Below are 27,018 nucleotides of genomic sequence, written 5' to 3' on the forward strand. Positions count from 1 at the left end.
ACTAGAGGCACAGTAGTTTTAAGAAATAAAGTCAGGAGGGTTTGGTACAAAACAAATATAATGCGGAGACAGGAGTCACATAATTGAATAATGAAATTTTCTACTTAATCAAATTTAAGTCTTTCCCTATTAGAGAGAGCATCAACTATTGCCAGGAAGATTTCCAACTATGGAAAGCAACATAGAGTAAGAGCGAGCTTAAAAATTTATAAGGAAACTCGTAGTATTGCAACAATTGACTTTTTTCTGTATATTTTACAACAAGGTCTATGTTTTATTTCAAGCAGTAATTTAGGTATAAGTATGGCAGTGTTTAATCTAATTTACCATTATAGATATTTCTTTCTATAACAACTTCCTTAAAAACTTTGCATAGCATCTGTCACCTTGGTCTTTCAAAAGATAAATAAGAGTGTAGTAGTAGATGGGAAAATATTTTTGATAGTATAATCACAGAAAATGCAGTCTTTACACAAAATAGGACAAACACATTTGCTATTGAAAAACTACCCTGATCTAAATACCAGTTTCCAGCAGTTGTGTTTTTTTTCTGCGGACTGGAATTTTATACAGCTCCTAAGGTGTTCATAACACTATAGAATATAGAAAATGGGCCACATTTTAAAAAATCATACACACACACCCACAGCCACCCTGGGCTTTTCTATCCTCCTTAAGAGCTATTTTAGAAACACCTGAGCATTCTAAAATAAGCAACCCACCGATGAGTAAGTCACTTTTCGAAATCAATGAACTATCTCCACTGCACCTGTATAGAACCCGGAAACCCCGGGCAGAGGGAATCTTACATCCATACCTATATTTCATGCCAGTCTGCTTTGCGGTGGACTCTTTGAGAGAAATGTGGTGCTGAGGGGTGAACGTCCCCAGGCTGCGCGCGATGATAGCGACCGTGCGGAATTTGGCCCGGGCTGCGTTCACCACATTGGGGGCGTTGGAGCTCTGCTTGCTCAGAAGTCGGTCCTCACCATTCCGACTCTTCAAATTGTGCTCTGTGCAGGCTATGGAGACTTGCATTGCTTCCCCGGGCAGCGCACGGGCCCTCTCAGAACCCCAGAACACAGGCAGTCACGAGAGGTTGAGCAGTTGGGAGGGCTTCTGCTCGTCTGTTAACCCTTCCTTGCTCCCCTTCCGGGGTGCCGTCAGAGGAGTCCTGGCGGGTGACTCCAGAGCCCGCAAAGTGGCTCGAGTGGCTGCGGTGCCGGGCAGAGTCCCGGGGACCGGCACTAAGAGAAGTAAACAGCCAGCCCCGAAGTTGTCACAGCAGCTGGAGGGTGGGTCAGGCTCGCAAATCTTCCCGGGCTGTAATCTCGGCTGATTAAACAGCCAAATCCATGCAGTCGGGAGGCTTTTGCGGAAGCCTAGAGCTGAGCATTCATGGTGACTGCACGCAGCCCTGCCCGGAGCCGGTCCGCGCTGTCTGGATGCGGGCTCGCTTCTGGGCGATGGCTCAAATCAACGCAGGCTTACCGCAAGATGCGCCGCCAGCATCCTCTGGACCACAGGCAGGATGCTCGACTGGCGCGCAGAGCGCCCCAAGGAACAGCTAATCGCGAGCGGGTCCCCGCCGACCGGCGGTCTCCCTCCACTCCTGCTGTCAGCTCCCTCCCTCCTCCGCTCCGGGAGGCCGCGGGGCTTCTCAAGACCCCTCCCCACTCATTCTCGGGCGAAAGCCTGGATGGCTGAGCCTGCACTGACACGCGGTTGCAGCTGCACGGAGGAGCAGGCTGATCCGCTTAAGGAGCTCTTTGCCTTTGTGTGAGATGGGAAAGCAAAGATCACTTCCACCAGGCTCTGGCTGTCACAGAATCGCGAGGGCTGCTCCATAAAGAAGGGCTCTGCCCAGGCTCAGCCCGAACCCCCTCCGCAGCACAACAGTTGGAACTGGGGGAAGGCAGAGTGGGGGTGCTCCTGCCGCGGAACATGCCAGTGAATTAACACGTGAATACTCTGTGACTGGCTTGCTAAGACACCGCTTGGAATCCCTGTTATTAGCCTTGTCAGGGTTCATTTTCCCTCTGCACGTCATTTTCTTAAGTAGGTAAGTTTGAAGTTTCCTGAAAAGCCACAATGCAGACTTTTTGGAGTCAAGTCTGCTTACTGGAAATCTATGCTGGCTACCAGAGAAGGGACTGGCATTGGGGGGTGGGGGTGGGGGCTGCAATTCAGCACCACCCAGGGGGCCTCACTAAGTGAGCAGCAGGTCCCTGTCACCCCCTCCCCAAGGTCCAGGCAGGGGGCTGGGACCACACACACTGCCCGCTGGTCATCTGTATGTCCGGCTGGTGAGAAAGAACAAGCACCAATTCCAGGTCAGAAATGGGCAGCAAGACACCCCTGTGGAGTGGACTGTGAACCCACAGGAGGCAGGTATGTCAGAGGCAAAGCAACTGCTCAATAAATGTGGTTGGAACAAACTAAGCACCAATTGCCTGGCAATTTTCCTTTCTGTTTGAAATGCATGGAAACCAAACCGCTCTCATAGATTTACTTACAATAAAATTATGATTTCTGCAAAATCAGCTTTCTAAATGTAGTTCTCAACAGACACTGTCAAGCAAAAAGAAATAGCATTTAAATCAACCACATTTGTGAACACCATCTCTATATTAGGCAATAAAGATCAATATGGAGAAAAAAATGAAGCATTGTCCCCCTGCTCAAGGACCAGGGAATATGGATGGAAAAGACAGCACATTGAGTCTTAAAGGGGCTAATTAACAATGTTGGAGGGCATATTATAACCTGTCCGAATGAGTGGTACAGACACTAAGTATACTAGAGAGAAACAGGAGGAATTTCAGGAGGTGGAGAAAGTTCTTCATCTTGATTCATTCCCTACATTTCTACCAGGTTCCTGTTAGGTACCCAACTCTGCCTGTTGCTGGGGCACAAAGATGGCTGAGACAGAGGCTAGGCCCTCAGGGAGCTCATAGGGGCCAGGCAGCCCTAATAGGGGGATGGGACTTTGCCCGGGACCTGAAGAATGGGTCAGACTTCATTAGCAGGAGAGGAGGGAGACAGTCATCCCACGGGTAGCCAGGTTTGGGGAGGATACACACTCTAGCTGTGTCTATGTGATTAGAAAAAAAAGCTGGTCTGACCATATCTTCCCAACTGAATTAAGTTGGAGAATGAAATTTTCAAGTAGAGTACGTGCCTGTATTGAATTCTATCCCAAATATGAATCTTAACATTTTATAACCTGCAGATAAGATCTAAATCATATTGTGAAATTCATCGTTTATCCTTCACACCCTTCCCACTCTTTACTATAAAAAATAAATATATTGACTAATATTCAATGATTGAGCAGTAACACTGGGATGAATGAGGGTTGGGGAAAGGGACAGGTGAGTGTAGGACCCCCGTTTTTTACTCTCAGCCCCCAGGGAGGAGCACTTGAAGCATATCTTATTCCCTAGAATAAACAACAGTGGGCAGAGAGGAAGCAGATCATTAGAACCTTTATTTTTTCACACTCAGCCGGCTCATTGGAGATGATCAATGTGAATCGGGAAAGGAGTCAAAACCAGAAGAGGAAGAAGTGGGAGGAATCAGAAAGAACAGCTCAGAGAAGAAAAAAAATAAAGCAGCCTGGGAAGCAAGACAGAATGAGTTGATAACCATGCGGCCAGAGAGGTCAGGAGCCAGAGGCTTCAGCTTGGACACCAACAGGGAGGAGTGGGGGTGGCTCAGGGCTGAGGGGGGAGTGCTGCCAGTTCCGCAGGGAAGACAGAGACCTTTGAGGGTAGGGAAGGTCTGGACAGTGTTTGCTGAAGTGGCTTTCAGGTTTGCCAAGAGCTAGCAGAGCAACGCCTGAAAACGTAACCAAAACCAGAGCAGGGAATAGGTTATCAGAATAAAACATGCAAGGCAGAGTGCCTCTGAGTCACCTTTTTATCCCCCACAGGACCAAGCACAGTGCCTTGTGCATAGCAGGCCCTCGTGCTATAAATAATTGAGAGAGGGAGATAAGAAAACAAAGAAAGGAAGAGGGAGGGAGGAAGGAAGGTAGGTGGATGGGAAGATGCCATATTCTTGGATCAACTTGATTCCTTAAAAAAAAGTAGGAAAGAAAGAAAATCCTGCACGTTCTAGTTTAAGCACAGCCGGCACATTAAAAGGAGTGAATTATTGCCCCACATTCAAGTGTGCACCTCTTGTGTGTAGTTGGGCGTCCGGGCTCTAGGGCAGGCCTCAAAGGGAATCAAAGGCCTGAGGCCAGAGGATGCTCACAGTGCCAGTCTCTTTCTTGCTGCCCACGGTGTGCCTTTTCAGACCTGACGCCACACAGGCATCCTGACAGCCAGCCAGCAGCTCGGTGGCTTCCCTCGGCCGTGCTCCCCCTTCCCAGCGGTAATGGAGCACTGGGCCTGAGAGCCCGGAAATTAGATAACAGTTGGCTGAGAGAATGCTCATTCCTAATAAGTTTGTGCTAACAAGCCACATGCTATTTAAGCTGGGGAAATTAGACTTGGAATAGGTATCCTTTCATTGTCACACAGTTTGGAGGAGTAATCATTGAAGGTTTAAATAAGACCCACAAATATACATATAGATGAAGATAGAGATATAGACATTGTTATAGATTGGATTGTGATCCCCAAAATTCATATGCTGAAGCCCTAATGCCCCAGTACCTCAGAATGTGACTACATTTGAAAATAAGGCCACTAAAGAGGTAATTGAGGTAAAGTGAGGTCATGTGAGTGAGCCCTAACCCAGTGTGACTGGTATCCCTATAAGAAGAGGAGATTAGGACACAGACACAGGATGACCATGTGAAGGCACATGAGGAGACAGCCATCCACAAGCCAAGGAGAGAGGCCTTGAAGAAAACCTGCCACCCCAGCACTTTGACCTCCGATTTGTGGAAAATTAAATTTCTGCTGTGTAAGCCACCCAGTCTGTGTTACTGTATTATGACAGCCCTAACAAACTGATACAGATATATGGTTTGTTCACTTTACTTCTTATATTATTGGTCACAAGAAACCATTAGAGCTCACTGAAGAAGATGATCCTAGAAGACATTATTAAATGTTGATAACTATCATTATCATGCCGCTCTTATACATCCTAAGCTGACATTACAGGTGTGCTCCAACAAAGAGCTCCAAATACAACTACTAATTTATTCCTTTCTGCAAAGTCATAAAGCCTCCATATGGTGGCTCTTGATACAAGAAGTGGTTGTTTTCAAGCACTTTTAGTCCTTTCTCTTTTTTTTAATGGTCTCTTTAGTCTGCTATTTTGCCCTTTTAAGGGCTTTCTTTACTTCACGAGTGACCTTGGTGGGTGCATCACTACAGCTCTCCATGCCCCCTTTCTCTCAGCTGAAATATGAGAAGGCTACTCATTTAATTCTAAGCTCTCCTCCCATTCTGTAGATGCCAGGAGGTGGTTTTTTTTTTAGAGAGACGTGGAGGTTGCAATATTGCAGAGGGCCAAATTATCACTTACTCTTCAATTTTGCCTGGGTCTCAGCTGGTCTCTATTCATTCTGTAGTATTTGAAATTCTTTAGTATTAATGTCAGCTTCATCGGGTCATGGTGACAGAACTAGTTAGGAACAGATCACAGACCACATAATTCACACCCCAATGCCCTATCTCCTCATGTGCATCTTAGAGTCTCCATGGTAACCCAAGAGACTTCAGGATGTGCAGTCAGTTGGACTTGGGTGTGAATCCCAGCTCTACTCTGTCCCACCTTCCCCTGTGCCACTGAGCAGGATGCTTTCCTCCCTGAGCCTCAGTCGCCTCACAGAGATGAAATGGCACACGAATCTTGTTCTCGGGGAAGGTGCTATTGTTATCAACTCCATTCTGTAGATGAGAAACAAGAGATTCAGAGAAGTTAAACAACTTATCCCAAGTGACACAGGCCCAGCTAGGATTGCACTTGAGGCAGCCTACCTCCAGAAACTTGGTTCTTATCCGCTGTGCATATTGCTTCTCTCTGTAAGAACTTCCTTGTGAGAAGGGCTTTAAATAGTGTCATTTTATGAATATAGTTTAAAAAGAAACCCTATTCTTACTATGAATGATAGAAAGAAATTCACTTTAAAAAAGGCTAAAAATTTCAGGACAATTAAATCATCCATGCTTCATAGATTTTGAGTATGTCTTTTACCAACCATTTCAAACATTTCATGATACTTTATTCCCTTTATTCCCTCAAAAAATTTTTTTCTAATTATCTAGCAAATTTCTGATTGATTCAATTTCTTGCCAGTAAAGCCAGAACCAAATATATTTTGCTGAGTCCACTTAGAACTTATGGTTTATATGCCACTGTAAATCACAGCCAGCAGGCGCAATGAAACATTCAATTATGCAGCCAGGCAAAACCGGCTTTACCCAAAACAGAAAAGGCGGCTAATATCGGAAGAATTTTAAACATGCAAGTGTACAGATGGCCAGCCACTTTCTGTGCCTATCGTTTGTGCTCAAAAGAAGGATTTTTAGGGTGAGAGTTTGCTATTTTTTAGAAATTCTTAAAACAGTTTGGAGAGCAATTTATTATATTCTGACAAATTGAACCAGCCATGAAAATTAGCATGGGCACACATTTGCATGGACACAGCTTTAGGAATAAGGGAGAAAGCAAAATCAAGAGGCCAAACTGGAAATACTCAAGGCTCTGCTGAATAGAAAAAACTTCCAGCTGTCTATCCTCCTGCTTCCCTGGAAGAACAGGCTCATCAGAGCACCCTCACCAGGAAACTCTGAGGGCAGGCTCAGTACAAATTTTCTTACACTACCAGCCACATGTTCAGAACCAGAGCATAATTAATCAAAGGATAGGTAAGCTTTCTAGCTCACACTTAAACTATATTCACAGCCATTGATAATTATTTCTATTGATAATTATTGAATATTGACATATCAGATGCATCAGCAGATAGCCAATATTTATCTCTCACTTTATATGCTCAGGGCAAGGTACCACAGTGCTATAGGAAGCAAGTGTGGAAAGCTAGGAAATTCACAATTCGCATGATCTTGTTCAGGTCTCATCATGGTAGGTAATTTCTTATAAGCTTGTCTAGAAACTGGACATAGAGATAAGAGGAAACAGGCACACATGGTCCGTTTATTTTTTACAAGCATCATTAGTTTTTCCTTAATTACTACTCATTAGTATAATTTCTTCCATTGCCTTATATTAGAACAGATAGTCATAAATATTTGTTGTGTCTTCAGATAAAAGATTTTCCTAACAAAGAGCTTAACTCACAGAGAGTTTGTTTCCAAAGATAGCTAGAATGATTATATTTCATCCAATCTAAAACACCATTAACCAGAATATGCATCATTATTTTATGTACGACTAAAAAAATCTGGTCAATTAATTATGACACAATGTTTTCTTATCCCTTAAACTTTTTATTTTTCATTACTCAAAAGAGTCTTTTTAGACTTCCTCCGTACACTTTTAACTCTTGTACATACTCGAAAGGGAAATATAAGAGAATTAAATTGGTTAAAATATTCTCTAAATTCGTTCACATTCAGAATTGGAAATTTCTCAGCATTATCAGTGTCCACGTCTTTCCACACAGTCATCCCTTTTGTTGGTGATGTAGCATTTTTCAAAAAGCATGCTCGATTTTCGTCCCTGAGGTTTTTTTCCAAGATGTTGACACTCTGGAAGTTTCGACGCACATTTACAGGCATCGGCAACCAGATCACAACAGCTGCCCGGCCGGCAGCAATTAGAAATCACTTCACAATTTCAGCAACGAAAAAAACGTGCTTCAAAGAAGTGATGAACTATGATGATTTCTAAGATAGTATGTTATGAAGTATATTTCTAAGTATATGTCTAAGATAGTATGTTATCCCATAGTATGTTATGAAGTATATTTCTAAGTGTATTTGTAACATAGTATGTTATCCCATTTCATGGGCAATTTAAACCTAAAATAGTACAAATGGAATGAAGGAGAGGAAGAAAGAAGAAAATGTTTTCTGAGCACCTACTATGTTCCAGGTACTGTATTAAAACTTGTACATCCATTATCTCATTCCAAAAAACAGAGAAAAACCAGCCTATGTTAAGCATCTAATTTAATTGGACTCAAAACTAAGTATTCTATAGGTGAGTTATATTATATAAGCATTCATCTTCACCCTTGCAAAATGGAAGTGAACCAGACACTGGAAAGAGCTCCCCACATAAAGCCAACCTTGCATGTTGGGACTGAAAAAAATCTTCAGCCTGAAGGTCTTATAAGAAATAAGTTAACAGGTCAAATCCAGTTTTGATTCAAATTTGTTCATCTTCTTAGGGTTAGAAAAGCCATTATTACATGTATCTCTTAATCTCATAAAATTTAATATATTTTTACAAAAATGTGTGTTTTCTTACTTCTTTTTTATTCCATTCAGTTTGGAAGGAGGAGTGCTATAAAAAGAGCAGGTTCAACTTCTTATGAAAAATTTTTTTTCATTTAAGTCCTTCCCTTTGGCAGATCAGAGAAAGTTAACATAGAAGACACCCTTAGCCTTTCATCACATTTACAATGAAACTCATGTATATAGACAATAGAATATTATTTAGCCTTAAAAAAAGAAGGAAATTCTGCCATTTGCAACAACAGAAACGAACCTGGAAGGCATTATGCTAATTTAAATAAACTAGACACAGAAAGGCAAATACAGGCATACCTCCTTTTAATGTACTTTCCTTTACTGCACTTTGCACATGTTGCTTTTCTTACTAATTGAAAGTTTGTGTCAACCCTGCATGCAGCAATCTGTCAGTGCCATTTTTCCAATAGCATGTGCTCACTCGGTGTCTCTGTGTCACGTTTTAGTAATTCTTGCAATATTTCCAACATTTTCATTATTATTACGTCTGTTATGGTGATCTGTGATCAGTGATCTTTGATGTTACTATTATAATTATTTTGAGGAACCACGATTCATGGCCATATAAAGTGGTAAACTTAATTGATAAATGTTCTGTGTGTTCTGAGAGCTCTACCAACCAGCCATTCCCTCATCTCTCTCCCTCTCCTTGGGCCTCCCTATTGCCTGAGACACAATATTGTAATTAGGCCAATTAACAACTCTACAATGGCCTCTAAGTGTTCAAGTAAAAGGAAGAGTCACACATCTCTCATTTTAAATCAAAAGCTAGAAATGATTCAGCTTAGTGAGGAAGGCACGTCAAAAGCTGAGACGAGCTGAAAGCCAGGCCTCTTGTACCAGTTATAGAAGTTGTGAATGCAAAGGAAAGTTCTTGAAGGAAATTAAAAGTGCTATACCAGTGAATGCATGAATGACAAGAAAGTGAAATAGCCTATTCCTGATATGGAGAAAGTTTTGGTGGTCTGGGTAGAAGATTAAACCAGCCACAACAGTCCCTTAAGCCAAAGCCTAATTCAGAGGAAACGCCTAACTTTCTTCAATTCTGTGAAGGCTGAGAGAGGTGAAGAAGCTTCAGAAGAAAAAACTGGTTCATTCATGAGTTTGGTTCATGAGGTTTAAGGGAAAAAGCCATCTCTGTAACATAAAAGTGCAAGATGCAACAGGAAGTGCTGATATAGAAGCTACAGCAACTTACCCAGAAGATCTAGCTAAGTTAATTGATGAAAGTTACTACAGTAAACAATAGATTTTCAATTTACACAAAACATTCTTCTCTTAGAAAAAGATGCCATCTAGGACGTTCGTAGCTAGAGAGGAGAAGTCAATGCCTGACTTCACAGTTTCAAAGGACAAGCTAACTCTCTTGTTGGGGGCTAATGACGATGGTGACTATAAGTTGAAGCCAAAGCTCATTTACCATTTCAAAAATCCTAGGGCCCTTCAGAATTATGCTGAATCAACTTACCTGTGCTCTATAAACATGAGCACAAGTTTAACAAATTTATAATATTTAACAAATTTATAATATTTAACAAATTATTTTTGTTTAACAAATTATTTTTGTATATTTAACAAATTATTATATTTTTTAAAAAATTTATTAATTTAACAAATTAATAATAAAACTACCATATGATCTAGAAAGCCCACTACTGGGTTTATATCCATTTATATATGTACATAAATGGAATAACAAGCTCTGGATGATAGCACATATGTTTATAGCATGGTTTACTGAATATTTTAAACCAACCATTGAGACCAACTGTTTAGAAAAAAGATTTCTTTCAAAATATTACTACTCATTGATAATACACCTAGTCACCCAAGAGCTCTGATGGAGATGTACATTAATGTTGTTCTCATGCCTGCTACAAAACATACATTCTGCAGCCCATAGATCAAGGAGTAACTTTCAAGTCATATTATTTAAGAAACACATTTCATAAAGCTGTAGCTGACATAGATAGTGATTTTCTAATGGATCTGGGCAAAATAAATTAAAAATCTTCCAGAAAGGATTCACTATTCTAGATGCCACTAAGAACATTTGTGATATCTTGGAGGAGGTCAAATATCAACATTAATAGGAGTGTGGAAGAAGTTGATTCCAACCCTCATGCATGACTTTGAGGGGTTCAAGACTTGAGTAGAGAAAGTAACTGTAGATATGATGAAAACAGCAAGAGAACTAGAGTAAATAGTGGAGTCTGAAGCTGTGACTTAGTTGCTGCAGTCTCATGATAAAACTTTAAGGAATGAGGAGCTGCTTTTTATGGATGGACAAATAAAGTGGTTTCTTGAGGTGGAGTCTACTCCTGGTGAAGATGCTGTGAACATTAATGAAATGACAACAAAGGATTTAGAATATTACATCAACTTAGCTGATAAAGCGGTGACAGTATCTGAGAGGATTGACTCCAATTTTGAAAGAAGCTCTCCTTAGAATACTATTAAACAACATCACAAGCTACAGAGAAATCGTTCATGAAAGGAAGAGTCAATCAATATTGCAAACATGATTCATGTCTTATTTTAAGAAATTGACACTGCCACCCCAACCTTCACCAACCACCACCCTGATCAGTCAGCAGCCATCAACATCCAGGCGAGACCCTCTGCCAGCAAAAACAATTACTACTTGCTGAATGCTCAGATAACTGTTAACATTTTTTAGCAAGTATTTTAAATTAAGGTATGTACATTATTTTTTTAGACATAATGAAAATTTAATAGGCTATAGCACAGTGTAAACATAACTTTTATATGCACTTGGAAATCAATAAAATTGTGTGACTCTTTATTGCAATATTTACTTTATTCCAGTGATCTGAACTGAACCTGAAATATTTCTGAGCTGTACCTGTACTGCCTGATCTCACTTATAAGTGAAATCTAAAATAGTCAAGCTCATAGAAGCAGAGAGTAGAATGGTGGTTGCTGGGAGGTCAGGGCAGGGGAAATGTGGAGATGTTGATCAACAGGTAGAAAGTTTCAGTTAAGCAAGATGAGTAAGTTCTAGAGATCCAAAGTACAGCATAGTGACTATACAGTAGTTAAAAATACTGATTTGTATACTTGAAATTTGTTACAAGTAGATCTTAAAAGAAAAAAAGAAAGGAAAAAGAAAATAGTAACCACGTGAGATGATGGATGTGTAGTAAGCTTGGTTGTGATTATTTCACAATGTACGCATACATCAAATCATCAGGTTATACATCTTAAATATATGCAATTTTTATTTGTCAATTATATCTCAATAAAGCTGGGAAAAACATGAAATGTTAAATAACTTGCCTAATATTACAAAACTAGTTAGTGGCAGAGTTTGAACCAGCATTCAGATAGCTTGACTCATATTCAGAGATAATTAATTTCTACATCACACAGTCATATTTTTTTTAAAAACCTCCACTCTGTCCTTGACATTCTGTCAAATAAATGTCTTAGTTTAAAGAAAAAACCTTATCCTATGCTCCATCAAGTATTATATTTTCCGAAGTTTTTACAATGCACATGTATTACTCTTGTAAGTCAAATGAAATAAAATACACTTTTACTTAAAATTATTACAAGTTCATAATAAAAAATTTAAAAAACGTAGGTAATTTCTCATAAGCATGTTTGAAACCTGATTAAAGAGCTGAGAAGTAACAGAGAGACATGGACTTCTAATATAATCATTGTTACCATTTTGATCAATAATCTCTTCTTGTTTTTGGTGTTTTTTTAATTTTCCATGCATAGTTTTGTGGTTGTTGTAATTGATGTTGCTATTGTTTTATATAGTGGAGTGTTTTTCAAGGTATATATCAGTTAGCCCATGCTGCCATTTTGTATGTGTTCATTTGTCTCTTTATTTTAGTATATCATCTAGCCAAGTCAATTATTTATCATCACCATCATCAATATGCATCTTCCATTGCTCAGTTGACAAGTTCTATGCCCTTTTGAGACAAAGAGGTGGAAGACTCAGCCTCTCTTCCTGGGGCTCACTTGCTACTTGGGGAGCACATACGACATTCACGGATGGCTGCTGTCCATCCTATATATCAGAAGTGCTACAGCTGAAACACACTTCAGAGGAAGACGCACGACCACTGTGGATTGGGGCAGGTAGGGAAACTACAGTAGTGTCAGAACAAATCTCAGCAGTAAGGGCAGAAAAGAACCTAGGCAAAGAAAGAGAAGATGGGAGGGAGGCTACATCAGCAGAGGGCACAACTTCCATGGGGGTTTAGTGGCTTGTTGGGGAATAACGAGCAAACCACTTTAGTCAGAACCTCCTTCAGAGAAAGGATTTATGTAATCAAAGCAATGTACATAAAACAACAGGGGTCTGTTGAGGACAACTGGAATAAAGGGCTAGGTGAGTACTCCTCCCTCTGGGCAACTGGGGGAGGTTGAAGGAAAAAGGATTCTGGTCCAGGGTGAAGAGTATAAACAGTATTTTGGGCAGATAAATCTGGAAGCCAGGTCTAGGGTGGCCTGGGCATGTAAAAGACTCAAAGCAGGGAGACCAGTAGGAGAAAGCTGGAGTCAGTCAGCTATAAGGTAAAATCTGCTGAAGAAAGAATGATGCTTGTCCTGCCAATTCTAATAGAAGGTTGATGGGAAAATGCTCACTATCCACTGTGAGCTGAAAAAGCAGTTCACAAAATAATGTGTACAGTAGAAGCATATTTTGACAGAAGCACATGATCTATCTCTGCAGAGGAAAAAAAAAGGATATACTATGTACCCAAATATTACTGCTAGTTACCTGTGCGTGGTAGGATTATGGGTAATTTTTATTTCCTTTAGTTTGCTAGTGCTGTGTATGATTTTCTGCTGTGAATACCTAGTGCCTTTAAAGTAATTGGGAGCTTGTAGGGGTACATATCCTGGAGGGAAGGCCAGTGACTTTTTTCTATTTATTTCACAGCACCCAGTAGTGTGAGATAAGTTTCACTAAGCAGATTCAGTTTACCTTTTAACAAAAAAGCATCCAGGGCCAGATTAGGCAGAGTATAATCATTGAGCTTTGCTGACTGATGTGGAAATGTTTAGCAAGTCACATCACTGTTTATTTAATTCTCTGTAAATCTAACACAGATTCCTGCTAAGGAGACAGGCAAAGAGTGGTCCAACTCACTGAGGACAGCAGCAATTAGACATGGAATATTAAGGGAATTTTTTGTAATAGTACTCTATGAATTCTATTAACCTAAGCTTGGTTGACCCTACCTATACTTGGCCTCTAGGAAAAGGAAGGGAACCTACATAAGTCTATAATTAAGCAAATTAATGTGCACTGAGTGCCTTAGGAGTAAAGGACTTAACTCAATCTATTGCACAGCTGTGCAGAGAGATGGTTTATTAATTCCCACTGACTGAATAAATGAATTTAAACCAACCTCTGGGATAGTGCCAAAACTAGGGGGAATCTGCTATATAAAAACTGAATGACTATGTTAAAATTTTAAGACATCTTTATTAACGGTAGTTTGTCCCTAGCATTCTGCTTTCATCCTCTGTCCTTCCTACTCCTCATGTGTACATAGTTCTACAGTGATGAAGTGAGAGAAGATGGGAATAATGCAACATGGTATTTCTGTGTGGACATTAGGAATATTGGTGAAGGAGTAAGAATGAGTAAAGGACTGGGACTCTGAAAGGATTTTAGCTAAAATCAAATGTAGGAGAAGTTTTGAAGAGAGACATTAAGGTTAATCTGCTGACTAAATTCCACGAGGAGGTGGTTGGTCAGTTTGGGGAAAAGCTCAGGGTATTAGTTTCCTAGGGCTGCCATAATAAATTACCACAAACTTGGTGGCTTGAAACAACAGAAATTTATTCTCTCATAGTTCTAAAGGCCAGAAGTCTGAAATAGAGGTGTCAGTTAGGCTGCACTCCCTCCAAAAGTTTTAAGGGACAATTCATTCCTTGCCTCTTCCAGCTCCTGGTGGCATTTCTTGTGACTGTATCACTCCACCAGTCTCTGCCTCTGCCTTCTCGTGGCCTTCTCCTTCATGTGTCTGTCTTCACTTCTGTTTCTTATAAGGACATTCATCATTTAATTTAGGGCCCATCTGTGTAATCTTATCTCAAGATCTTTAACTTAATTACATCTACAGTAACACTTTTTCCAAATAAATTTATATTCACAGGTTTTAGAGATTAAGATGTGGGCATATCTTTTTGGGGACTGCCATCCAGCTGACTATAGTCAGTTTGGGTAAAATATGGGTAAATGGAAGAAGAGTAGGGAAAGACAGGAAGAGAAGGCAATGGACTCAATTTGCTTTCTGGTCTGTCAAGAGCAAAACTGAAAATAAAACAAAATAGCCCAAGAATATATGTGTATGTGGCCTGGCCCAGAGCACAGATTTGAGCAGCTCTCATCTGAGAGTGGTTTCTGTGATGGGCTAAGAGAAAGAGAAGAACAAGAAGAATTCACATAGGTCAAATAAGGGCAGGCGGGCTTGCTCATGCCCTACACAGAGGCCCTTAGCCCCAAGACTGGCTCATGCACAGAGAATCACATCCACATGACAGGATCATCAGTCACACCCATGGTAAGAGTGGAATGGCCCATTGAATCAGGGCCTCTCTGGGAGCAGCACTGGCCCAGGGATGGCAAGATAATGACACATGGACTACCCGAGAAGTAAAATAGAAGTAAAATGGAATAAGTAGAATGGAGGCTACAAGGCATGCAAGTTATGGAGGATATAGTAAGCAGTGATGAAACCTCCTAGAAATGATGGGTCTATTATTATTTTTACCATTTTCCTAAGCAAGAGTACCCCAAGTTTTTAAATGAATGCCTTTCTTGTTTGTGAAGGCTTGAGCCTTCATGTCAGCAGGAGTTGCTGGCATCTGGTAGTTACAGCATAAGGTGGTCTCAAGATTCAAGTGGAACTCAGGTTTCAGATTCAGCTATGAGAACACAGGGCTCAATTCATGGGACTCAGCATGAGGTCAAGGAGCAGGAAAAACACTAAAATCCAAAAGGATTGAATACATCTCATTAAAAAGGAAGCTTAGAATCTGGATAACTTACAATTAGTAGTCAGGGAACCAAATAAGCTGAGTGGTCACTGAGGTCAAAGTGAACCAGCCTCTAGTATGGAAAGATAATTCTGAAAACATTAAACCAAAGAACTTTTTATTCCCTATAAAACAAGATTTATAGGGAATGAAAAGTACTTTGATTTAATATTAAAGACACAGCATTGCATAAATCAATAATTTTAATATTGTATTATTGGAATTACAATATATATATTAACATAAATGATAGGAAATGAATGGAAATATATTAGAGCAAAGTTTCTATATTTTGCCAGAATTTTCATTTTAATCTGAAGCAGATTGTGATAAATTAAAGAGCATATTATAATCACTAGAGCAATTACTAAGAAAATAATTCACAGAAATGGTTTTAAAAATCAACCAAGTAAATCTAACACAAAAGAAGGCAAAGAGGAAAAAAGTAACAAAAAGAAGACATTTAGAAAACAAATAGCAATGTGATGAATGTAAATCAAATTATGTCAATAAATACATTAAACATGAATGGTCTAAAGAAAAAGACAATGAAAAGGCAAAGATGGTCAGACTGGATACAAAAGCAAGATCCAACTATATTCTATATATAAGGGACACATCTTAAATTCAAAGTAAAAAATAAGTTGTAAACAAATAATGAAAAAAGATATACCACACAAACAGTAGCTATAAGAGAGCTGCAATGACTATATTACTGTCAAACAAAATAGACTTTAAGCTAAAAAACTGTAAAGATAAAGAAGGACATTTTATAAAAATAGAACAGTCAATGCATCAGTAAAATATGGCAATGGTAAATATATATGCACTTAAAGACAGAGTGCCAAAATACCTAAAACAAAAGCAACAGAATCCAAAGAAAAAATAGGCCCAGCATGGTGGCTCACATCTACAATCCTAACAGTTTGAGAGGCTGAAGCAGAAGGATCACTTGAGGCCAGGGTCTTGAGATCAGCCTGAGTGAGATCATGTCTCTACAGAAAATAGAAAAATTAGTGAGGCCTGTTGGTGCATGCCTGTAGTCCCAGCTACTGAAAAGGCTGGGGCATGAGAATCACTGGAGCCCAGGAGTTTGAGGTTGTAGTGAACTATGATGATGCCACTTCATTCTAGCCCTAAGTGACAGAATGAGAGTCTGTCGCAAAAAAAAAGAAGGCCAGGCATGGTGGCTCATGCCTGTAATCCTAGCACCCCCGGAGGCCGAGGCAGGAGGATTGCTGGAGGTCAGGAGTTCGAGACCAGCCTGAGTAAGAGCAAGACCCCATCTCTACTAAAAATAGAAAGAAATTAGCTGGATAACTGGATAACTAAGATATATATAGAGAAAAAATTATCTGGGCATGGTGGCACATGCCTGTAGTCCCAGCTACTTGGGAGGCTGAGGCAGGAGGATTGCTTAAGCTCAGGAGTTTGAGGTTGCTGTGAGCTAGGTTGACACCAAAGCACTCTAGCCTGGGGAACACAGCAAGATTCTGTCTCAAAAAAAAAAAAAAAAAATAGACAATTCAACAATTACAATTAGAGATTTCAATACTCCACTCTCAGTTACTGACAGAACAATCAGACCTCATTCTCCCCTAAATTGCAACAATATAGAAAACTTGAACAATACTATCAAGCAACTCTATGTGAATAACAATATGCAATTGGCCTCCCTATCCACAGGTTCTACATCTGCAGATTCAATCAACCATAGATTGAAAATATTTTTAAAAATTAAAATACAATACAATTAAAATACAAATAAAAATACAGAATAGTAAGTATTTACATAGCATTTACATTGTATCAGGTATTCTAAGTAATCTAGAGATAATTTAAAGTATACAGATTTGCATAAAGTATGAGGATTTGCATAAATTATATAGAAATGCTACACTGTTTTATTTAAGAAATATGAGCACCAGGAGATCCTGGAACTAATCCCCTAAAGATACTGAGAGGCAACTATATATAACTCTGTGCCCAATGACTACAAAATACCTACTGTTTTCAATTATACATGGAATATTCTCCAAGATGAACCATATGCTAATCCAGAAAACAAATCTTACTATATTTAAAAGGATTGGAATAATAAAAGTATATTTTTCAAACACAGTGATATTAACTTAGAAATCTAAACCAAAAAGAAAACTGGGAAATTCTCAAATATTTGAAAATTAAACAGCATTTTTCTAAATAATCTATTAGTTCAAAGAAGAAATAACAAGGGAAATTTTAAAATATTTTTAATTGAATAAAAATGAAAACATAACATATTAAAATTTATGTAAATGCAGCAAAAGTGGCATTTTGAGGAAAATTGATAGCTATAAACATCTATGTCAGAAGAGAAGACTAAAATCAATAACCTAAGCTGTCACCTTAAGAAACTACAAAAAGAAGTGCAAATTACACAAAAACCAATCAGAAGAAAGAATCAATAAAGATTAGAGTGGAAATCAATGAAACAGGAAACAGAAAAACATGAGAAAATCAATGAAATCAAAACTTGGTTCTTTGAATTATCAACAAAGTTAACAAACCTTAGCAACACTGACTGAAAACAACTTAGCACAGTCAGGATGGAAAAAGGGATATAACTACTGACCCTAAAGAATTGAAAAGATTATAAGAAAATATGAACAACTTCATGACAAAAATTAGATAACTTAGATGAAATAAATTCCTATAATAATATAAATTACCAAAACTGATTTAAGAAGAGAAAATCTAATTAAATCTATAACAAGCAAAGTAATTGAATAATAATTTAAAATGCTTCCACAAAAAAATGTCCAGGCCCAGAATTCACTAGTGGATTCTCCTAAATACTTTAAGAAAATATAGTAACAATTCTTTAAAAACTCTTTTGGAAAGTAAAAGAAGGAAAATTCTCACTTCTTTGAGATATTATTTTGACACCAAAGGAACACAAAGACATCAGAAGACTACAGACCAATATCACTCATGAGCATAAATGTAAAAATGCTTAACAAAATATTAGCAAATCAAATTCAGCAGCATGTAAAAAGGATTATAGACCAAAATCAAGTTGTCTATAGGTTGATTTAATATCCAAAATATAGTTAATATAAGATACCAGATTAATAGAATAAAGAGAAAAGACTATATGATCATCTTAACAGAGGCAAAAAAAGAAAAATTTAACAAAATACAATACCATTCATGATAAAAAACTTTCCCAAGCAAGAAATAGAACTTCCTTAACCTGAGTCTATCTATGAAAAACCCATAGCTAATATACTAAATGGTAAAAAAAAGACTAAGTACTTTTCCCTTAAGATGGGGAATGAGACCACTTTTGTAACTTTTTCTAACTATTCAACATTGTAAAGGAAGTTCTAGTTAATGCAATAAGAAAAATAAAAGGAAATTAAAGACACTCAGATTGGAAAGGAAGAAGTAAAACTGCTTTTATTCATATATGACATAATTGCATGGCATTCATCAAACAACTACTAGAACTAATAAATGAGTTTAACAAGATCACAGAATATAAGATCAATATTTCTGTATACCAGCAATGAACAATCCAAAAGTGAAATTAAGAAAAGAATTTTATTCACAATAACATCAAAAACAAAAAAATACTTAAACATAAACTTAATAGAAGAAGTACCAGTCTTGTATACTGAATACTAAAAGACATTGCTGAGAAATTAAAAATCTAAATAATGTTCATGTCTCTGAATTGGAATAGTCAATATGGTCAAGATAGCAATTCTCCTCAAATTGATCTAAAAATTCAATGCAATCTTTATCAAAATTCCAGCAGGCTTTTTTGTAAAAAAGGACTAGCTGATTCTAAAATTTATATGGAAGTGGAAAAAACTTAAGTAACCAAAACAATTTTGGAAAAGAAGAACAAAGTTAGAGGACTTACACTATCTGATTTCAAAACTTAGTACAGAGCCATAGTAATTAACCAAATGTGGTCTTGGCAAAGGATAAGTATATAAATTAATGGATGAGAACTGAGAGTTCAGTAATAAGTCCTTACATTTATGGACTATAACTTGATTTTTGACAATGGTGCCAAGACAACTCAATTGAGAATGGGCAGTCTTTTGAAAAAAACAGTTCTGGAACAACTGGATATCCATATGCAGGAGAAAAAAAAGAATTTAGGCTCTTACTTCAAACCCTACACAAAAATAAACTCAAAATGGATCATAGACCTAAATTTACAAGTTAAAACTCTAAAACATCTAGAAGAAAACGTAGGAGAAATCCTTGTGATCTTGGGTTTGCCCAAGCCATGACACCAAGAGCACAATCTATAAAAGAAAAGAATGATAAATTGCATTTTCTAAAAATAAAAATCATTTTACTTCAATTTACTTCCACTAAGCAAAGGAAAAGACAAGCCATAATTTCAAATCATACACTTGTTAAAGGTCCTGTATCAAGAATATATAAAGAATAATAATAACAATAAAAAGAAGATATACAACCCAACTAAAAAGAGATAGATAAAAGATTTTAATAGACATTTTACCAAAGAGGATAGAGGAATGGCTAGTGAGGACATGAAAAGATGCTCAACCTCATTAGTCATTAAGGAAATGCAAATTAAGACATCCCTACATCCCTACATACTCACTAGGATGCCTATAAATCTTTTAAAATACCAAGAGTTAGTGAGGATTTAGAGAAACTGGAAATTTCATGCTTCCTGGTGAGAATATAAAAATGGGACAGCCACCATGAAAAACAGTTTGGCAATTTCTTAAAAAGTTAAACACAAATATATCATACAACAAAGTTATTCCATTTCTAGGTATAAAAACATATGTCCACATAAAGACATATACATAAATATAATAATAACACTATTCATAATAACCAAAATCAGAAAATTACCCAATGTCTATGAAATGGTAAAATGGCAAAACGAAATGTTATATTTATGGAATTCTATTCAGCAATTAAAAGGAATGAACTACTGATACATGCAACAACATGAATCATCCTCAAAAGCATTATGCTAAGTTAAAGAAGCTAGACAAAAAGACTACATATAATTCTATTTTTATGACATGTCTAGAAAAGGCATATTTATAGAGACAGAAAACAGATTAGTGGTTGCCTGCGGCTGGGAATGGGAACAGGGATTAACTGCAAACAGGCATGAGGGAACTTTTTTGAGATTATGGGAATGTTATGAAACTGAATTTTGGTTATGGTTATACAATTCTCTACGTTTACTAAAATCATTGAACTGTACATTTATTTTGGGTGAATTTAGTATTATATAAATGATATCTCAATAAAGCTGTAAAACACAACAAAACAGGACATGACTATGCTGAGAAAGAAAGTTTGTTCTTTTAAGCCCCCAGACTCCCTTACATTTCAGAAGCAGAGGTTAGAAGTCTGAACGTAGAATTTACTGAAAGCCATAGTAGAGAGAGGTCAGAGGTCTGGGAAGTCCCTGAGAGGAGTCTCAAGACAGGATCAGAAAGAATAATGCATTTAGTGGCTGTGGGAGTTCTCGAGAAGAGTCTGTAAATTCTCCATGACAAGCTGAGATACCAGAATCCCTAACTAGGGTGGAGGGAGCCTAAGGACACCCAGAGAAGGTCCACACTGGGCATGATACTGGGTCTGGATGGCACACAGGGATGGCAAGGCAGCGATGGCTGAGGATGGCCGCAGAGGTGGCCGCACAGAGTTGCCCACACTGCAGAACGGAGCACAAAGCAGACAAGGATCCACGGGGCCTCGAGGGCACCAGGGAGGTCAGGGTGCAGGGTTGGGTACTGAGGCAGGGCGAGGCTTTCAGAGATACTAGGCACAGAAGAATGTCCCCAAAGACCAGGCACCAGGTGGGCAAAGAGCCAGTCAGAGGAGAACAACAAGAACCCAGGGAATGGGATAAAGATCAGCTCTGAAAGGGACTTGGAACTTTGAACAAGCAAAGCTCCTGTTTTGATAATGAATGAATTGCCTTTAAATAGCAAGTTTAGGGTGTTTTCTCCATCCCGCTCTTAGCAGAACTGGGAGCTTTAGAACTAGATGAGGACAGTCCAAAATAAAAATAAACAAAAACAGCAACAACAAAAAATCTTCTTTTGCTACTGATGGACATTTGCAGCATGTGGCAAGCTCCCAGTGAGTTGGGAGTGAATGTTATGACTTTTGACCTCAGGCCTCCCAGACTGACCTGCCAGAAAGAGCATTTCATGTCCCCCAATAGTCAACTCCTCTGAATTTAAAGAGATCTCACTATATCAGATTAAGAAGCCTCCTTGAGAATCAGGGCCTCTTAAGGGGGTCTGAGCAGGGGACAAGGTACCCAGTACCCAGAGATAATGGCTGGGGCACTGTCTTCTTATCACAGGAATCTTCTCATTTTGAGGCTCCGACAAAACCCCTACCTGCCAGGGTGTCAAATGGTTTGCTTCTGCAGCATCAGGTCACTAGATCCCAAAGGTGTTCTTTGGTTTAAATACCAGGTGTTTCTAGGTTCATTTACAAATCAATTAATTCATTTCTAACTATTTAAGTGGCATTTTGAAGTGAGACATCATTAAACAAAAACCAATTGGAAGCAGCCATTCCATTCGCCTGCAAGTCAGATTGGATTGTCTGCTATGTTTCCCATGCAGAGGGGGTTTGCCATTCCACAGCTAAAGTCGTTATTTAGGCCCAGTGCTGGCTCACTCAACCGCAAGGCACATTATTTATAGCAATATGGCTGTTTGTTATAAAAGCTTCCATGTGGGGGAAGGGGAGAGAGGGTACTAGGATTCCTAATGTTTTTGGCTTGAGGCTTTTTCTTTCTATTGAGTAGGAGTGAGTTATTTAATGTTCCATGTAGGTAAATGAAAAAATATGTTCTTTTCAGCAAATGACTGCCCAATTTTAATTTCCCTGTAATCATTCTTCATTGTTAACTGCCTTATACAATTCAAAAGGCTGTCATGTGGAGGAGGGAGGACATTTGGTGATGGTGTTGCATAGGACCAAGGAGACTGGCAGCAGGCAGGTTGGGTGCATAGTAAGAAAGGACTTGTTGACAGTCTGGGCTGCTCGGTGACACATCAGGCTGCCCACCTAGGGATTTAAGCTTTCTGACACTGGAAGTATTCACATTGTAGCCATAGGACCAGATGCCAGTACCAGATAGAGAAAAGAGAGGATTTTCTTCTCCGCATGGTATTGTGTTGGGGGGACTCTCTCAGGAGGTAAACAACTGAAATGTGCTAAGATGACACAATGTATTTTTTTGGCCTGTCCAGGCTTCTCACTCCTTCTGAAAACAGCATCCTGTGTTTCAGACAGAATAGACACCACTCCCAGCTCCTGGTGTGTGCATGTGACCCACCTAGTCAATGAGAATGTTCCATCTCTCAGGTCACAGTGATTGGCTCGGGGATGATCATGGGACCCCAACCAGTCCAATAATACTCAATCTTGAGTCTTCTATAGGAAAAGAGAGTCTATCGTTCTTCCGAGCTTGAAGCTAGTTAAGCCTAAAGCCACCTAGGGCTATTGCAAAGAAAGGTCTTGCTTGAGAATGAACTGGAAAGTCATTAAGGACACACACTCTAGTGGCCTTGCCTCCCTCAGTAGGTGGTATTTACTCTTTCCTATTCTGATGTTACAGTAACTCAGCTACTTGGTCTCTGCTTCCACTGTCTCCGGGCAACAGATTGACTAATTGTATGTTATCTATTCAAATTTCCCAAAAGGAAGGACCTGACTGTGCCGGCCAGTCACTATCCAGGTAGTACACCCCAGTAAATGACAGTTCTCACACTCGGTCACCATGGAAGGCACCAATCCTGAATCCAATTCCTGTGATCGTGGTGATATATTAGAAAGAACAACTGGACTCCCTTTAGTGAGAGCGCTCCACCATCACTAGGAAAAGTTTGAGACCTACAGAAAGGAACCTGCTTCAAACTTCCTTTTCATGTAAAGACACTGTGGATGTGGAGGCCGTCCTTGGAATAGGGCTCTGGGCAGGGATCGGGCAAAACCTCCCAGATTCCTCCCCAGCCAATTTCCAAGGTTCTTTCCAATTTTAGGTTTCTACAATTCCTTTGTATTTTAAAATTCTCTGTTTTAAAAGAGAATTTTTGTTTGGATTTGTATTTGTTGAGATGTTTCCCACAAGAATTAATAGAGGCAGTTGCCAAGCCGAAAGCCCCATGCACTCTGTTCCTTCCCTCACCTTTTCCCTGATACTTGTCTCATTGAGAGCTTGGACACCAATCTTTCACAAGGACAAGGAGATTTAAAAACAAAGCCAGATCTGGGACACCCAGATGTGTCTGATATGACAGTGATTCAGGCAAGTCCTGGTAGGGAAATGATGGCACACTCATGGGTCATCTGAGGAAGGTTTAATACTCAGACTAGCGACAAGGTATAATGGGAGTGTCCCTGAAGAGAAGCATAAGTGTCACTAAACCACAAGGCATGGCTCAGGCCCAGCAATGGCTGGGTCCATTGCCACCTCAGCCTGAAGGGGCAATTGGAAGGAGGGATTACCAGAACCCAGTCACAGAGAGGGCTCCACGGTGAAGGCCGCTACAGAAACTGTGAGCTTCGATGGAGGGACATAGCCCACAGGGACAGAGCTCAGAAAATAAATACCCCAACTCCCTTCCTACCCTCCCTCCATTTTCCTGCCAGTTGGCTGAACCCAGCTGGAAGCCAGAGGCTATGGGGGTGGGGGCAGCCTCCTGGGAACAAAGCAGAGTGAAAAAGGGTAGGGAGACGACCTGGAAGGGTAAATGAAAACCGTTCAGCACACGTGGGAGAAAAAGTACTTAAGCTTCATTTTCCCTCAAGAGGGCAAAGTGATCTCGAAACATAATAGCCCACTGGTGAGTCTTCATTGAAATGGGCAGATCCGATGCTGCTTTTAGCGTAAAAAAGAACATGATGCCTGCCCAGACAGTGATCGTGCAGTGGTGTCGTGTCTGTCGGGCTAGCCTGTCGTCCTGAGGGTACCATGAAATGGGACCCGCCCCCTCCATTAACCGCACTGCAGTGACCTTGGAGAGGGAGGACAGTCTTGCATGAGCTGTTTAAAGTGGCCCCAGCCGTACATGCTGGGCCACAGCATCCCTCAGGCATTTCCTAGTTGGGTAGGATCCTGCCACTCTTTCAGTCAAATACCTAACTTTAGTTTAATCAAAATGTGGAGAAATACTGCGTGAAAAATAAGAAGTTAAAAGTATTAAAGAAAACAAAGGTCAGATTTCCGGGAGCACTGACTTGTATTGAAGATTAAAACAGGAATATAATTGGTACTGAAAACAAAATATTTTTTCATTTGCTAATTTAAAATTCATCTACTAAAACCTAAAGACACAAACAGTTTCATTGAAATTATTCAAACTCAGATGTACAACTAAGGCTGCTTTTTTCTCCTTTGTTTTCTAGGAAAAATCTTATATGGAAGAAAAATCACATCAGTCTTTCATTTCTTAAGCAAATATTTACTAAACATCTACCACATGCTGGGCACTGTTCTAGGTGCTAGAAACAGAGGACCATTTCAAGTTAAACAAGACCCATCTTTCCTTTAAGCAGCTTAAAGTCTAACAGGATAGACAGACATAAAACAGCTAACCACAATAGCACACTACAGAGCAGAATGAAATACATGCTGAAAGAAGTTCTGATAATCTTGTGGCAGTAGAGGTATCAAGGAGAGATTCATTCTGAGTGAGAGGAAATCAGAGAAGGCTGCATGGAGGAGGTGATGATTACTCTGTACCTTAAAAAATGAGCAGAATATTGTTAGAGGGCATAGGAGCTCATGGTTAGATAAGACAAGGACACTTTAAGTTGGGGTAGGGCATGAACAGAGACATAGATTCATCAAGTACTGGGCAAATGCAGACCAGGACAGGCAGCAGGGGACAGTTGGATAGGGTAGTAAAAGAGAATATAAGAGGGAGATAGGACAGGGGAGAAATTTTTGGTCAAAGTATGAAGAACCTTACAATGCCAGTTTACTTGATTCAATTCAGGAGGCAGCAGGGACTCCGATGGGGGCCATAGCTGGTTGGAATGAATGTTACATACATTTTTTTGTCGTTTTATTTTGAACATCACAGTCTATAGCAGTTCTATCTATGCCTCAAGTCTGTGCCCAATTTGTTTCCATGACAGTAACATCTGTAGTGCATTCATCCTTACTGTGCCACATTAAATCACTTCAACCTAGTGATATTAATGGCCTCAAACTGTAAATAAGATCTGGCTCATAGCACCCTCATGGATAATGGAAATAGTTCAATACCAACAATTTCAGATGAAGGAGCTGGAATGAAAGTGGTTTGTTGGAACAAAGTAGCCTATAAATAGTCATACTGGGACAGACAGGCCATGTCGCTGAAAGGCCCTCCAACTAATGGGCTAAATGCTCCATAAATCAGTGAGAGTGCAGAGAGGGGGCCCACGTGTCAGCCATATAGTCAACTCAGAAGAGAAAAGAGAGGGAGCCTGCTAATTAATTAATCTCCATGTTCTGCCATTGCAACAAAGCTCACTGCAGTTTCCTTTTTATCTGGGCAATTGGTAATAAAAACGAAAAGAAAAAAAATGTCTGCTTGCTTTATAGGATACATTACCTAACCCCAAAGGCCAAATCAGGAAATGCTTTTAGATTTTGATGTTACAGAAGACTGGAGGACAGAAAGGAGGTTGTGTGAAATCAGACCAACCACTACAAAGTTAACTCTAACTGAGATGGAAAGGAAGTCAAGGTCCCTACTCAGCTCTTAGCAACTAACACTTCATCTGCTTAGGGCTCAGTAAAGAAAACAGAACCAAATGAAAGGTCACGTTTGCAACCCTGAGCTTTTGTAACTAAATATCAAATATTATGATGCCCTTCTGCAGAGTCCACAATGAGACTTCACCTAAGCCTGGGAAGAACTGCAAATAATCCTTGATAAGAAGTAGTTGAGCTCCGCAAACACTGCTCCTGGTCTGGGCAGTGGCCACTGAGCGCTGCAAAGACAACCCTGGGGATCCTCTTTGTCTTAGCGTGTGTTAGAGGAGCAACGTCCAAGCACAGCCATGCCTCACTGTCCTGCGCAAACGCTCCCCACAAGAGAAGGAGCATTTGGAAAGGGATCTGCAAGGAGCAGAAGGCCCCATTCCTGTGGCCAGTCCCTGGCCTTGAGGTGTGTTCAGTTCGGGCTGCTTTGAGGTATGGTCTTGCAGAGGACAGGCAGTGAAATAAAGGTTTCACTTGCTTACAATATTCCAAATAAATTCTTCACTACATTTAACCTCTCCTTGCTTTTTATTTTTAAATTTTATGTTTTTTTCAAAGACTAATGACAGGTATTTGTCAAACCTCTTTATTAACACATAAAAATCCTAAGTGCTCTGGCTGCAAAGGGCATTGTATCCTAAACACGACCTCCAGAAGTAGGGGAAAGGGGCACATAATCTGTCTTTCATCTCTTTTTAAGAAGACTCAGTTTCCCCTCAAAACTCATTGATCAGAAATGCATCATATGCCCTCACCCAAAACAATCACATGGCTGGGGGCATGGACTTTATGTTTGGTTCAGAC

The 27,018-nt window shown here is 39.5% G+C and overlaps 1 protein-coding gene across 2 annotated transcripts in view; it reads right to left on the minus strand.

The window, feature by feature from the left end:
- Nucleotides 1–27,018, minus strand: part of KCNAB1 (potassium voltage-gated channel subfamily A regulatory beta subunit 1) — a 367,524-nt gene that overhangs the window by 244,445 nt on the left and 96,061 nt on the right. The window contains exon 1 of one of the 2 annotated variants that reach the window (XM_012786902.3): nt 818–9,955. The exons of the other annotated variant lie outside the window; for it this stretch is intronic. Coding sequence (XP_012642356.1) covers nt 818–1,038 — 221 coding nt within the window. The 5' untranslated portion in view covers nt 1,039–9,955. Of the gene's footprint in view, nt 1–817; nt 9,956–27,018 lie in introns of those variants that run through there. 2 annotated transcript variants of the gene reach the window in all.

This window comes from Microcebus murinus, chromosome 1, assembly GCF_040939455.1.
Source record: "Microcebus murinus isolate Inina chromosome 1, M.murinus_Inina_mat1.0, whole genome shotgun sequence".
In the NCBI taxonomy this organism is placed as follows: Eukaryota; Metazoa; Chordata; class Mammalia; order Primates; family Cheirogaleidae; genus Microcebus; species Microcebus murinus.